The 15,000-nt window shown below is 46.6% G+C and overlaps 1 protein-coding gene across 1 annotated transcript in view; it reads left to right on the forward strand.

Annotated features, from left to right (window-relative positions):
- Positions 1-15,000, forward strand: part of tenm2a (teneurin transmembrane protein 2a) — a gene marked incomplete at both ends in the record, with an annotated part of 167,439 nt that overhangs the window by 107,850 nt on the left and 44,589 nt on the right. The window contains 2 exons of the mRNA XM_080008600.1: positions 2,369-2,600; positions 11,036-11,274. Of these exons, the coding sequence (XP_079864726.1) occupies positions 2,369-2,600; positions 11,036-11,274 (471 nt within the window). The remainder of the gene's footprint in view (positions 1-2,368; positions 2,601-11,035; positions 11,275-15,000) is intronic.

Raw genomic sequence — 15,000 nt, forward strand, 5'->3', positions numbered from 1 at the left:
TGTTTTTCAGCTCTCTCACCCTGAAGTCCATTAGCTCAGTGTTGGGAGGGCCAGGCTATTGGTTTCTAGCTGACAACATGTTCCCTCAGTCTGAAAGCAGGAGAGGAGGAGCGTGTGCGTGGGCACACATATACACGGGTGCACACACACACACACACACACACACACACACACACACACACTGGGCTGAGTGCTCCAATACTTCTCTCTCTCTGTCTTTCTCTATCTCTCTCTCTCTTTCTCTCTCTCTCTCTCCCTCTCTCTCTCGCTCTGTTCACCTCCCTTACTATTCTCCCTCGCTCACACACATGCGTACACACACTGTCACCTACCGAAGAGACAACTGAGAAGAAGTGAGAAACAGAGTCTCGCGGAAAAAGGAAGTGGGCTGAAAATATAACACTTACAAAACGTAGCTTAAAAAGCCATTTTGAAAGGTAAAAATGTGATAATTATTACTTTGAGTTTGATTCAAGTCCAGAAGGTATCAAATGTACATACACTACTCACAAAAAGTTAGGGCTATTTGGCTTTCGGGTGAAATTTATGGAAAATGTAAAAAGTTCACGCTACAGTGATATTATAACATGAAAGTATGGCATTTAAGTAGAAGCGTGCAATGGTGATTTCCTCATCTCAAACAATGTATTGAAACAAAGCCAACAACAGTGGTGGGTTTACCACAACAAAAAATGTCAATGTCTCAATAACTTGTCATGTGGCCTTGAGCATCAATTACAGCTTGACAACGAAGTTTCATACTGTTCACAAGTCGACTTATTGTCTGCTGAGGCGTGGCACTCCACTCTCCTTGAAGGGCGGCCCTCGGGTCATTGAGGTTCTGGGGTACAGAGTTATGAGCCTCTACACGGCGACTCAGCTGATACCATAGGTCTTCTTTGGGATTCAGGTCTGGAGAAAGTGCAGGTCACTCCATTTGAGGTGCCCCAGTCTCCAGTAGCCGTTCCTTAATGATGCGACCTCTAGGAGCTGGAGCATTGTCGTCCATGAAGATGAAATTAGGCCTGTGTTGTTCATGCAGGGGCACAATGACTGGATTAATGATGTTATTCAGGTATTATGGGCTTGTCACTCTTCCATTCACAAAGTGTAGGGCAGTTCTGTATTGACTAGACACACCTGCCCACACTGTAACACCACCACCACCAAAGGCTCGTCTGGTGACAACAGTGGCTGATGCATAGCGCTCTCCTTGACGTCTCCAACATCGTTGGCGGCCATCATTTCTACTCAACATGACTCGACTTTCATCAGAGAACAGCACTGAGGCCACTGGTCCCTCGTCCAGCGTAAATGCTCCCTGGCCCATGCAAGACGATGATGCCTGTGCCTGGTGGTGTGGTCAGGTACCCTTGCAGGTGGTATAGCATGCAGACCACGCTGATGTAAACGGTTTTGAATGGTCTGACATGACACTTGGGTGCCTCTCACCTCCCTTGAATGTGCCTGGAGTTGAGTGGCATTCATCATCCGGTTCCGCAGGGCACTGTTCACAATCGAGCGGTCATCAGTGTGGGATGTGGCCAAAGGACGTCCACTTCTATGCCTTTCTGTGACTCTTCCAGTCTCTGTATCTCTGTTGCAACCTGCTGATGACACTCTGTGACATTCTAAGCTCAGTGGCCACTTCCTGTTTAAAGCCTCGCAATGCAAGGTACTGTTGATCAGTTGTTAGGTGTCGTCTTGGTCTCATGATGTCAAAATGTGAACAGCGTGATGAAGAGGACTGTTTAAATACCAATTCTAATTGAACCAGGAAATGTATTGGTCGATTCATGGATCAAACACCTGTTGTGAATTTTGCCGTTCAGCTCCTTGTTCGAGAACAGCAAGTTGTGCAAAAAGTACTGAAACATTGAACAGTTGGACATGTGCATTCAAAAGATTAGAGAAGGTCAAATTAAGTTCACCTGTAAAGGTTATAGTGCATTTTAGGTTCACCCTTAAATTTCACCCGAAAGCCGAATATCCCTAACTTTTTGTGAGTAGTATATATAACTTAGGGCTGTGCACTGTTGATGGATAGTGTAATCATCAAAGAGAATTTCTCAAAACAAATATATATTGTGATATTGTGAACCTGATATAGTGCCTCATAATGGTTAATTGTGTACCGTAGTGTGATAAAACACTTAATTACCATTTAATAATGGTACAATAGCAGTCAAGGACAGTAAATGGTTATAGAAGCTATTGACTAAATGACGCTTTACTCTGTGTTTCTGTGGATACGTGTTTTCACAGTAAATATGGGCGTGCTTGTTTAGCGAGTGGCATAATTCACAACCACCGCATGTCATTCTATTCCCGTCTGCCCTCTCAAGCTGGTCTCTCTCTTCTCCCGCAGGGGCCAACAACCACCACAGTCAGTCCACTCTCCGGCCCCCGCTGCCACCTCCACACAACCACCAGACCCTCTCCCACCACTCGGCCAACAGCCTGAACCGAAACACACTGAGGGGAGGACGCAACCCCATCCACGCCCCCCCTCCGGGCCCCGGAGACGGACCCACCACCCCGGAGTCCGTCCAGCTCCAGGACAGTTGGGTGCTCAACAGCAACGTTCCGCTGGAGACCAGGTGACAATGGAGAACACTACTACTTACTCCTTACTTTTTTTTCCTCTTCTGCCTCTATATTTTTAATTGAATTTAATTTAAAATGTATATTGGGGTCGACTGGTTCTATACAAACTGACTTATATTGGTTGCAGACATTGCAAACATTTCCGAAAAAATATTCAAAAGTACAACCGTTAACCAATGTGAAAAGGGGAAACCTACAGTGGTTTTTTGATCTTTTTTAATTTTTGGCCATGAGGATCTCACGTTAAAGGAAAAACTTTTGATTTATATCTGCATAATGACTAGAGAACTTCATAATCAAGCTTTGTTTCAGCATTTACTATTTTAAATCAGCTCCTTATGTTGTGAGCAACATTTTACTTGTACCTGGGTTGTAACACATGCTCTTATTCGTAACTTAATTGTAAAGGGCCTCGTCCTAAATAGGCGGTGAAACCACTGGCCCCCCCGAAAATTTGCATGGGTCTATATTACCCGCTGGCATTGCGCGACAGAGTATGCCGCGCTACGTAACTCCAGCGTGTCTCCGAGCACATCATGTCTTATCCATCATTCTGAGCATCAGCACCCCAAACCAAAAGAAACTTCCCTTTCTTGCCTCTTGACTCACGCCAGCATACTCCCTAAATGCGTTGTCTACCTAAGATACCAACTTGACACGTACAAAAAGCTGCTTCGCATCCCGGGTATTATGCATGAAGGAGCAGGAACTACAAACCTTTGTCACTCGGTGCACACATGCACGGCCCCTGTACACAAGGAACACTTACCAGACTAACGGAGACTTCATGCAGGGTATTACTATTCATGAGGCGCACAAAGAGCAGAACACTACCTACATGCTTTTAAGGGGGAAAACACTCACCATGGCATGATGTGCCGTGTGTGTGTGTGTGTGTGTGTGTGTGTGTGTGTGTGTGTGTGTGTGTGTGTGTGTGTGTGTGTGTGTGTGTGTGTGTGTGTGTGTGTGTGTGTGTGTGTGTGTGTGTGTGTGTGTGTGTGTGTGCGTGCGTGCGTGCGTGCGTGTGTGTGTGTCTCCACTCCACTCGGTAAGCTGTAGTTGTGTTTCTCCTGCTGGGCGATGAGGTTCCCAACCCAACTCATCCGAGATCAGTTCCCCAGAGTGCTCGCCCCCGTGCAGTATTTATGAGGCCGGCCATGTTTAATTCAGCCCCACTGATCTCAGATCTGAGCTCAGCCTCTGCCGATGCGTGGCATCAGTATGCGTGATGGGCGGGAGGAGGGAATGTGCTGTTGAACAGAAATACCCAAAGCTGTAAATAGAGGCTATTTCCAGGTATAATTGCCTGGTTACCTGGACCTGCTTCCCCATGGAAACGCACGTTCGTACTTCCATGAAAGGTAAAGTGAGAGCTGATTATCTTGATTGCTGTTATTGTAAGGGGTGACTCTCATCAAAGTTGAATATTAATCTGCTCTTCGAAGGGGATTCTCGTGATGAGCCAGCTCTGCGGACGGGGATGTGCTGGGACACACACACACACACACACACACACACACACGTACACAGGTTTAGTGACTGTTGCCAGTGGTTGGGCATATTCCGTTGGTGGGGTTGGCCATGGCACAGATCCTCGCATATTAACTGGAGCCCAGAGCATCAGATAGAGCGTCCAGCCCCACCCTCTGGCCCAGAATGAGCACTCCTCTCTGGGCAGGCTGGTGGGTGTGGCTGGATGGGCTGGCTGGAGCTAGAGACTGGGTCGCAGCCAGCCAAGCAGTGCCAAGAGCCAGCCCGACCACCCCGCGGGCTCCCAGGGTCCTACAGCCATGCCATTAAAAACACAAGATAGGGGATGATGAGGACACACACATGTGTCTGTGTGCGTGTGTGTGTGTGTGTGTGTGTGTGTGTGTGTGTGTGTGCGTGTGCGTGTGTGTGTGTGTGTGTGTGTGTGTGTGTGTGTGTGTGTGTGCGTGTGTGTGTGCGTGTGTGTGTGTGCTTGGCAGTGCTTCACGTCGTTGTTGAGTGCCTTTGTTTGTCTTCATTCCCCACTGTTATCATATGTTAATTCTGGCATTTGCTGTCCAGTTGTGATGGTAAATGTTGTTTACCATAACATTGTGTGTGTGTGTGTGTGTGTCTGTGTGTGTGTGTGTGTGTGTGTGTGTGTGTGTGTGTGTGTGCTTGCATGCGTGAGTATGTGCATGCGTGTTTGACCGTCTTTTTCACTGTGTGTTAGATTCAATTGTACATTTGTGTGTGTGTGTGGGGGGGGGGGTGCGTGTGTGTTTGAGCGTGTGACAGAGTTGAGGGGATGAAGATTGATCACCTCAGAATATCCCACAGTGAGAATGACTGGCAGGATAGGAGAGAGATAGAGCTAGAGAGAGAGAGAGAGAGAGAGAGAGATCTGGAGAGGGGAAGATGATAAAGCAGAGAAATACCAGCCGGGGGGATGTGGGGGGGGGAGGGTATAGGGAAGCGGGGGAGGGTAGGAAATGGAAAGCGATGGTTTACAGGAGAGAAGGGGGAGATAAAGAGGTGGAGGCAGTGTGAAATGGAGAGAGGTGGTGATTGAAGGAGATTGTTTTGGGGATCGAGCGAGAGAGAGAAGAGGATGGAGGGAGAGAAACGGGGTGATTGGGAGCTGTACAACATGGATACTTTTGCAGTGTGAGATAAATGACTAAAGATGGCTCCTGCACCAGTGTGTGTTTGTGTGTGTGCGTGCGTGCGTGTGTGCGTGCGTGCGTGTGTGTGTGTGTGTACACACATATGCTCCGAAGCGCTGAGAAAAAAAAGAAAAAGGAAAAAAAATAAAAGCACCTGATTTCCAATCGCCCCCGCGGAGCCTTTTGGCCAGCTGATGCTAGTTTCAATCTCCCTCTCATCTCGGGGCATTCCCGTGCACCCCCAGCCCCAATGTGGGCTCCTCCCGGGGAGAAATAAGATCACTGGGAGGGCTGTGTCGTCTCAATTTATCGGGGTGGAGAAGAGGAAGGGAAGGTGCGAGCCGGGGTACTTTCAAATGCATGACTGCGGTGATGGATCTGGCGACTCCACCTGTGGTTACACCAGCGCTGACATTCAGAGCAAGTGTTTTGTGTACGTGGAGCTAAAGATAGAGGCGCGATAGGGATGAGGGAGGGGTGAAGGAGGGAGGGAGGCGGAGGTTACCGTGTGCTCGGGGAGGAGCGACGCTTGGTGCAGTGGACGCTGGTGTTCTGTCCCTGCATCCATGTTCATGGAGGATGCTCCCATGCCTCTGTGCTTAGACAAAGGAAACCCGGGAGGCTGGTGTCACCATTTGATTTAGAAGCTCGGTGAAATGAAATGCAGTCAAGTAAAATAATATCGATAGAGAAAATAATTTAACGAGGCATTGCATTGCCTTGTTATTATTGTCAGCACTAGTCAACTAGTCAACTAGTCGAGAATATAACCACAAGTGGGCGCTGTTGGCAACAGTCCACTAGTCATGGACAACATAATTTTTTGTTAGTGTCACCACATTTACACAAATTTTCTATTAGTACAATTATTTATAAAAAATGTATTTACATGTATATCTTAATTCAACTATGTAGTATTATAAATTATTCTAATTAATTTAAAGGAGCAGTCAGTGTGTAGAATTGTGAGGTGAGGTGCAGATCGCAGCTATCTGAATACCATGCACCGTGGCGGCCTCCGTGGAGGAGACGGTGGCCGCGAAACTCGCAAACAACGCGAAGAGGCCCACTCTGGAACCAGTGTTTGGTTTGTCCATTCTGGGCTGCTGTAGAAACATGGCGGCGATTATACACTAATTAAAACATACTTGTGAATATTATTTTCCATTTCTACCAAATCTGTTCCCTAAATTTTACACACTGCACGTTTAATTTACAAAATACAATTTTCATTGTGACCTAGAACTCCTCTCTCTGCCTCTTTCTTATGTAATAGGTAAAAGACAACAAGTCGACTACTATTATGAAAAACTAGTTCTACTGGCTACTAGTAAAAATCAGTAGTTGTGAAACCCTTAAGCCATGGTTAAAAGAAACAAACGCTCCACAGCTCCTTCTGTTTCAGTTTCACTGACTGTCCTCCCTGATGTCAGCGCTGTGTGAGGGAAGCGTACAGTAAAATTCTATGCGTGCTCTGCCCTTTGTTTTATTCTGAGCGCCAACACTTCTCTCGCCGACACCAAGGAGGCCCCGACTAATTGTTCTTGACCCCGACTGACGATTCTCCAAACACTGAGCAAATACATGTTTGGAAGTGCCAAAGAAGTGTGTGTGTGTGTGTGTGTGCCCGTGTGTGTGTGTGTGTGCGAGCGTGTGTGCGTGCGCACGTAGTTATGCGTGCGCGTTGCTTACTCGCATAATGTTTTATCACTCTTGGGGAATGCAAGCTTTGACTTCTTGCTAATTACCCAGCATGCTCTCTGTTCTGTGGTTAATTGTCCAGGTCCTCCTGTCTCTCAACGGGGAGTAGGGTTGGAACGCTGTGAAAGCCCATCCTCCCACACTTTAACTTCTCTTTGTCTCTCGCTGCCTATCGCTCTCTCTCTATCTCCCCGTCTGTCTCCCTGTGTCTCTCTATCTCATTCTCTCTCACTCCCACCGAGAGGGTCCATGATATGGGAAAAGTACACGATGTGTGGTAAATGCATTATATATTGCAATGACAATACGGCATTCAATATCCGGGCAGCAGTGTAAAAGTACCGTGCCAAACTTTGAGCTGTGGCCGTTAGAATTTTGTATTTTTTCGCATTTTGTATTATTATAATGTGTGCTACAAAATGACCATGAAAAAAATCAAACAAGGTCATGGCTATTCATGGAAATCTACAGCATTTACAGTGTTTATTGGCAGCGCTCACAGGTCCGGAGCTGCTATTCCTGCTCTGGTTGTGGTGAACGCCGTCCATCCGCAAACACGGACTTTTGAATTTAAAGTCGCCGTCGCTGATGTGCGTAGTGAGGCCGATGTGGGGGTCTGCTGCCCCACGGAACCTAAGATTAGTATCCAAAGGGTCTCCACACATAACAACCCCAGAAAATAATTAATTCTAGTCTACACACACGTTATCCACGTGTCTTGTGTGTATCTCCGGTCAGTCTGTTTAGTTTACGTCACGTGTTTGAAAGATGGTGTCTGATTGGATGAAGTCGGTTTACTCGCAGCACATGGAAGGCGCAGCAATATTAATAATGTCACCGTTATTGACATTCCAGAACTCTGCAATATACTGTATATATTGCTTATTTTCAATATTGTGTTGAAGATGCATATATAGTATATATACTGTATATACTAACACACACTGGCGGGGTGTGTATTAGTGTACACACACACACATACACACACACACTGAAAGTACGGCAAATGCCTCTAAGGCTCCTCCTCGTGTGTATGTGTGTGAGGGGGGCTTCTGTCAGCTCTCTCTAATTATGTATGACGTATTTACACTGGCCCACTGACAACAAAACAACACACACACACACACTGACACACACACACACACACACACACACACACACACACACACACACACACACACGCACAGACATAGTGTATTTGCTGGCTGCCTGCGATGCTCGAGCCGCTCTCCACAGTCCTCCACAACATAAATCAATGTCAATTACCTCGCCAGGGCGCATTAGACACTCTCCATTCCTACTCATAATTAGTACAGCCCATAGACATATTCGCATCCAGCAGAGACGCCCGCACCCAGGCCAGGCTTTGTATCCTGCATTGACGAAACAAGAAATTACAATTACAATTACAATTACACATCATCCACTCCTTCTCATACAAAAAATGCAATACGTCAGTACATACAAGCAATTTGCCACCGTGTCACCGCGGCGTGCACATGATTCACCGCCTCACCTTCCTCCTAACTCGTGCACATCAGAGGTATGGTAATTAATTTCTGTCAGCCACTCTAACACCGAGGGGTGAAAATGAGTTGCAGTAAAGGCACACGCTGGCTGACCTTGTAGGGGTTGTCAACGGCGTGTGTGTGTGTGTGTGTGTGTGTGTACGTGTGTGTTTGTGTGTGTGATGGTTGAATTTGTCTAGCACAGAGGTGGTCTCCACACGGTCGCCATGTGTGTGTGTGTGTGTGTGTGTGTGTGTGTGTGTGTGTGTGTGTGTGTGTGTGTGTGTGTGTGTGTGTGTGTGTGTGTGTGTGTGTGTGTTTGTGTGTGTGTGTGTGTGTGGGGGGGGGGGGGGGGGTGTCTGACTGTTAGGGTTTTTTTTATTTCACGCGGCTTGGTCACACATGATATGTGCCCTTTTTTGCGTTTTGGCATGCATGTTAATACCCGCACTCACGTGTCCCAATTTGACAGCCTTGAGACGGAATGATGGGTGTTTTTACACAGAAATCTCTCTCATTTTTTCTCGATCCCCCTTATTTTTTCCTCCCCGCCACACTGCTATTTTTGGCCCCGGCCTCAGGGAGACTTTTTTTTTAATCTAATTTTTAAAGCAAATAAAAACAAGAATATTAAAAGCACATGTGGTGTGGGGTGAATCTGCCAGAGACCAGTGATGAGTCATTTTAGAGCCGTGGGTAGACAAAGTGCGTCCGGCCGAAACTGATCCCAGCATTGGGTTTAGGAAGGAAAGCAAGTTAATAATTTGGATGCAGACTGACAGTCATTATTCATCTCTCGAGCAACATTTAGAACTCGCTCGCCCTCTCTCTCTCTCTCTCTCTCTCTCTCTCTCTCCCTCTCTCTCTCTCCCTCTCTCCCTCCCTCTAGTTGTCCCACTCACATGATGAAGGCTTTCTTGTCCCACATGTAGTCTATGTAAAGCTACAATACTTTGTTACTGTTTTGTGTGTGTGTGTGTGTGTGTGTGTGTGTGTGTGTGTGTGTGTGTGTGTGTGTGTGTGTGTCCACAAGGCCAGAGATCTTTTTTTTTTGTCCTCGCTGGCATTGAGAAAATGCCTCAAGTACGGTTGAAAAGGAGGTTCTATTGTTTCAATTTTATTTTTGTATCGACCGCTTCCATTTGGTTCCTTTATTGTCGGAAAAATAGTAGAGTGGGTGGTGTGGGTGGGTGGAAAAAATAAAACGACAGAAAAAGTCGGGGCTCTGGAAGGGAATGACATACGTTCGCAAAGGAAAGCGAGAGTAATGCGACCTGAGCGGGGAAGCATGGAAGAAAAGGCGGTTGGGGGAGTGGGGGTGTAGGGGTGGGGGTGTGGGGTGAGGGTGGGTGGGTAAGCAGGTGCTGCGAGATCCGGGGATAATGGGCGATAAGAGCGGGAGATGATGGTTCAGGTCCTCGTGTCTGAGCTCTGGCCCCACTCGGGGAGAGAGCAGCCGAGGAGCGAGGAGGGCACTCGACCACCGCGCCCCTGCGAGGGAGGGATTAGGCAAGAGGAGACGGAGCAGAGCAGGTGTAGGTTACAAAGGTACCTCAGATGGAACGGCCCCCGAATTGTAAGCGCAATCTTTTTTTTTTTTTTTTTTTTTCCCAAAAGACGCGGGGGGCCCATATGTGAGGAAAGTTCCATTGGAACAAGAAATTTAACCGCGCGCTTAATGTGTGATCTTGGCCTGCTGGTGGGAATCAGGGTTTGCGTGCGCCACAACACATTTTGTAATAACTTGCCGCACTTGGTAAAATAACATCTTGAATGCAAAACGTAGTAAATTTTGCCATATTTATGTTCTTTTTGGGGGGCGGGAATGTTGGAGACTAAAAACGGGAAGTTGCTCGGCTTCCTTTGGTTACACTTTGGATATACTGTGACAATTTTTATATATATATATATTTATATATTTATTATTATATTATATTATATAATTTTATTTCTATATAAATATATATTTTTACCACATTTTGTAATAGGGTATTTCATAATGCAGTTATTGTTGCATATTGCGGGGGCTGCAATGTTTTATGATGGACATGACATGATTGATGGACAATAATTCAATGCATTATGTAATTGCTCGTCAAAAAGTCTCACACTTGGGAAAATACTTCAGAAAAATACTTACTTAATACTTATTAAGACAGATAGAAAAACATATGCATTATGATCACTTGCATATTACAAAAGTTATTACATATTATTGTGTTCAAGATGTTTGTTACAAAATGCGGCACGTTATTCCATTTTTATTAATGCATGTTATATTAATGTTATAATCTAATGTTATTAATGTTATAATGCAGGTGTTACATAATATCCGTCAGAACATGTTGTAATGTTTTACAATGTATTACATATCAAATTTACTACATCTTGGAAAGTTATTACAAAATGCGGCGAGTTATCACATAATTCATTCTTCCTGGGTATTTCTGCATATTCGTCCGTGATTGCGTGTTTGATGGTATTTGCCAGGATCAGACATAATCAGAAAATCAGAACATATCTCTAAAATGAATTTAAAATCGATCTTTTTTTTTTTTTTTTTTTTCTTTCCCTTTTTCGCAGACACTTCCTGTTCAAGACCTCATCGGGCACCACGCCTCTTTTCAGCAGCTCCTCCCCCGGTTACCCTCTGACCTCGGGGACGGTCTACTCACCGCCGCCTCGCCTGCTGCCCCGAAACACCTTCTCCCGCTCTGCCTTTAAGCTCAAGAAGCCGTCCAAGTACTGCAGCTGGAAGTGCGCTGCCGTGACGGCCATCAGCGCCGCCACGCTGCTGGCCATCCTGCTCTCCTACTTCATAGGTAGGAGAAAAGAAAAAGCTCTACTTGAACAGTTATTTCTTTTATACATTCGCCCGCCAACCAAGGAAATGCATTCAAATGGAAATGTGTCTCCACTTGACAGCTTCCATTTCACAGCTTGACTATATTACATTTCACTTGATAGTATATACTTACTACAATGTATGTACATACTGTAGTTACCACTAGGGATGCAATGGTGCAGTGGGCTCACGTTTCAGTGCGTATCATGGTTTTGGAGCCATGGTAACGTAATATTTAAGACTTTTTAGTTTGGTTTTTTTTTAGTTAAGAAGTGTAAAACATTTTTTTAAAGTAGTCTGCCACAAATAAATTGTACGCACTGTGTGTATGACTGGGGGGGGAGGAGTACGACCGGGTGTTCAACGGTGGGTTGTTATTATTTGCATAAGTTCATCTGAATGCAGGATAGTGGATAATTCAAATATAAATTTCCGTTAATTGTTTATTTCTATAATGTAAAAAAAAACAATAAAACCAGTACTATAGTCAGTTAATTTTGTGCAGAAGAGGTATAAACAGAATTTTTCACACATAAATAATAATAGTAAAATAACTTATTGAAATAAAACCTCACTGTCAGACCAGTGCGGGTGTGCCTTCACTTTGTGAGCCCTACGTGGGCGCTCTCCTTTTCAGCCAGGGCACCTCCTGCCGAGGGAGGAGCATAGGCTCTCTCTCTTACCTTAAAGGGGGAAACATTTGGCGGTGGCAGGAGACGGCAACTTAAACAAACAACACGACATAAAACTGTAAAACTTGACCAACAAAAAAGAACTTCACCCACCCTCCATGATAAAGAGGGACACGGCCATCCCAGGGGGTTATTTTCCCACTGGACACCTTGATTGATTGCGCTCTTTACAAAAAAAAATTCTCTGTGGTTTTATCTCGTGTTACCATTGAAAAGGCTGCGCGCAGTCGAAAGAAAATTGACCTCTCACGCGAAAATAGAGAAATGCGGCGGCGGACCCCGCGCTATTTGACGTGGCCGGTGGAGCCGCAACAGTGGATTTAATAGGAAGCGTGGACTGACTGCACGCCACACCGCGCCCATACGCTGCGCAGACGCCTCCGGTGGACTTCCGCCGTGGCACCGCAGGGGGCGTACCGAACGCATCGATACCACACCGTGTACCGTTGCAACCCTGGTTGCCACTTGTGTGGAATAAACAAATCCAATGCTTCTTGTCGGTTAGCTTTCTAGGCTTACTGTTTATCCCGGTCTCATAAGATGGTTTGCTTTGGTTATTTATGAATGCCAGATGAGAACTAAAAATAAGGCCCCGTGGCTGCATCTCAAGGGTTGTATAGCCTGGCGGCGCACAAGCAATACCAGGTGCAGCAGGGGTGCGGCGGGTCCATTCAGCCCGGGTAAAACAGGCAAAGAGACAGACGCGGAGGAACGCGCCCGGCGGGGGGGCGGTGCCGCGCCCCCCTCTCCAACGGGGCTCGGCAGAGGCAGGAACACTATGAGGCCCAGCAGGGGGGTTTGGGGGCGGGGGGATTTCACTGATCTGGAGTCAGCGCGTGACAGGCATCGTCAGAGCCGCGGCGTGTACTCATAGGAGAGCGATTACGGCGCACGGGAAGCCGAGATACCAAGAACAGGAAGTGGAGAATCTGACGGCTGATGTCTGCCTGGGACCTGTCTGTGGGTGGGAGTGTGTGTGTGTGTGTGGCGCACGTGGTGTGGTTGTACGTGTGGGGCATTGATTTTTATCTTCCCCTCCACCATCCATGCGGCCGGTGGAGAAGGAGTGTTTCCGCCCGCGCATGAGCCGAATCAATCGAAAAAAGAAAAAAACGTACGGTCTAGAAGGCCAACACACCTGAATACCCGGCGGCTTCTAATGAGACGCCGGATCGTCAGGACCCATTTGGTGTCCTCGTAATCCGAGGGGCTTTAATGGCGGTGTAAAAATGTCAGCGTTTTAGGTGCACCCGCTGATTTACCGTCAGGATTCAAAAATGTTATCGTGCGGTTTTAAAAACGACGTTATCCCAACCGATCCCGTTGAAGAGACGATATAAAATGTTTATACATGTGTTATATTACGTCGAGACTGTGTGGGTACATTTCTGTGACTTTCTGTGCATGTGTTGTTTTTGTATTTGTATGTATATTTGTCCTTGTGTCTTCATGCATGTGTGTGTGTGTAAGTGTGTTCCTGCATGCATATGTGTGTGTGTGTTCGTGCGCGCGTGTGTGTGTGTCTGTGTGTGTGTGTGTGTGTGTGTGTGTGTGTGTGTGTGTGTGTGTCTGTGTCTGTGTGTGTGTGTGTTCGGACGTGTGTGTGTGTGTGTGTGTGTGTGTGTGTGTGTGTGTGTGTGTGTGTGTGTGTGTGTGTGTGTGTGTGTGTGTGTGTGTTCGGACGTGTGTGTGTGTGTGTGTGTGTGTGTGTGTGTGTGTGTGTGAGCGAGTGCATCTGTGAGGAGGCAGGTGTGTCACCAGCCCCTTATTTGGCCTGTTGCCCTGGAGACCACCGTCAACAGATGGGGGGATCTAAAGAAACGGTGGCATCAGCAGAAGAAAAAAATAACCCCCCCACCTCACCTTGACATATATTATTAATATAATTTTAAATAATTTAAACACACACACACACACACACACACACACACACACAAGCTTGTGCACACACAAACATACACATATATATGTAAAACTTGATTTAATACTATGCTTATTTTTATGTGAGTGTGTGTGTTTGTGGAAATTAAATTATTAATTAGGTGGCTGGGTGTGTGGTGTCTGTGCATGTGTGTGTGTGTATGTGTGTGTGTGTGTGTGTGTGTGTGTGTGTGTGTGTGTGTGTGTGTGTGTGTGTGTGTGTGTGTGTGTGTGTGTGTGTGTGTGTGTGTGTGTGTGTGTGTCCTCCAAAGCGAATCGAGGCTGGTGTCCCGCGGCACTTAGACATTATCCGTTCTCTCCTGAGCCTTACGCGGTCACACGGCGCTGGACAGCCACATATGGAGAAGGGAAGCCAATTGTGGGGGAGGAGGGAGAGAGAGGGAGAGAGGGAGAGAGAAGGGGGAATACACTTACGCATCACACCTGTCACATCACAATCGCCCAGTAGGACTATCCCATTGGCAGCCAGGTGCTGCCTTTACCCTTTGTAATCTATCTATCTATCTATCTATCCATCCATCCATCCATCCATCCATCCATCCATCCATCCATCCATCCATCCATCCATCCATCCATCCATCCATCCATCCATCCATCCATCCATCCATCCATCAGTGGTGCGAGAAGTTGTACCCATAACCCTCCGTAAAAATTATTCTAGTGCAGTGGTGTGTACGGAGCATTTTTCGGGGCAGGGACGAAGATTAAACTCAGAAAAGCTGGAACAGGTTCACAGGTTCAAGTCCAAGTTTTGCCATCCAGGTCACCGCCATTGCTCTGATCAGATGACCGGAGGAGAAAAACATCACTCAGTGAGACTCGGTGGCTCAAAGAGATAAGCCGCCGGAGGTTCGATGCCGAGAGCGCTTTTGAAAGGCAGCGCTCGAATGAGGAGTTTAATGATGTGGGTGCACGATGACAACGCCATCACACTCCACCCTGAACAGCTCGCCTGGCATTGAACCCTCAAGTCCTCCCGCTCTGAAATTCTTGTCCAACGACTTATCTGTTGAGCCTGGAGAGTCTTATGATGCTTGGTCCAGCGTTTCCGTTATCCGGTAATTCGCCCA

Source organism: Zeus faber (genome assembly GCF_960531495.2).
Source record: "Zeus faber genome assembly, chromosome: 10".
NCBI lineage: Eukaryota > Metazoa > Chordata > Actinopteri > Zeiformes > Zeidae > Zeus > Zeus faber.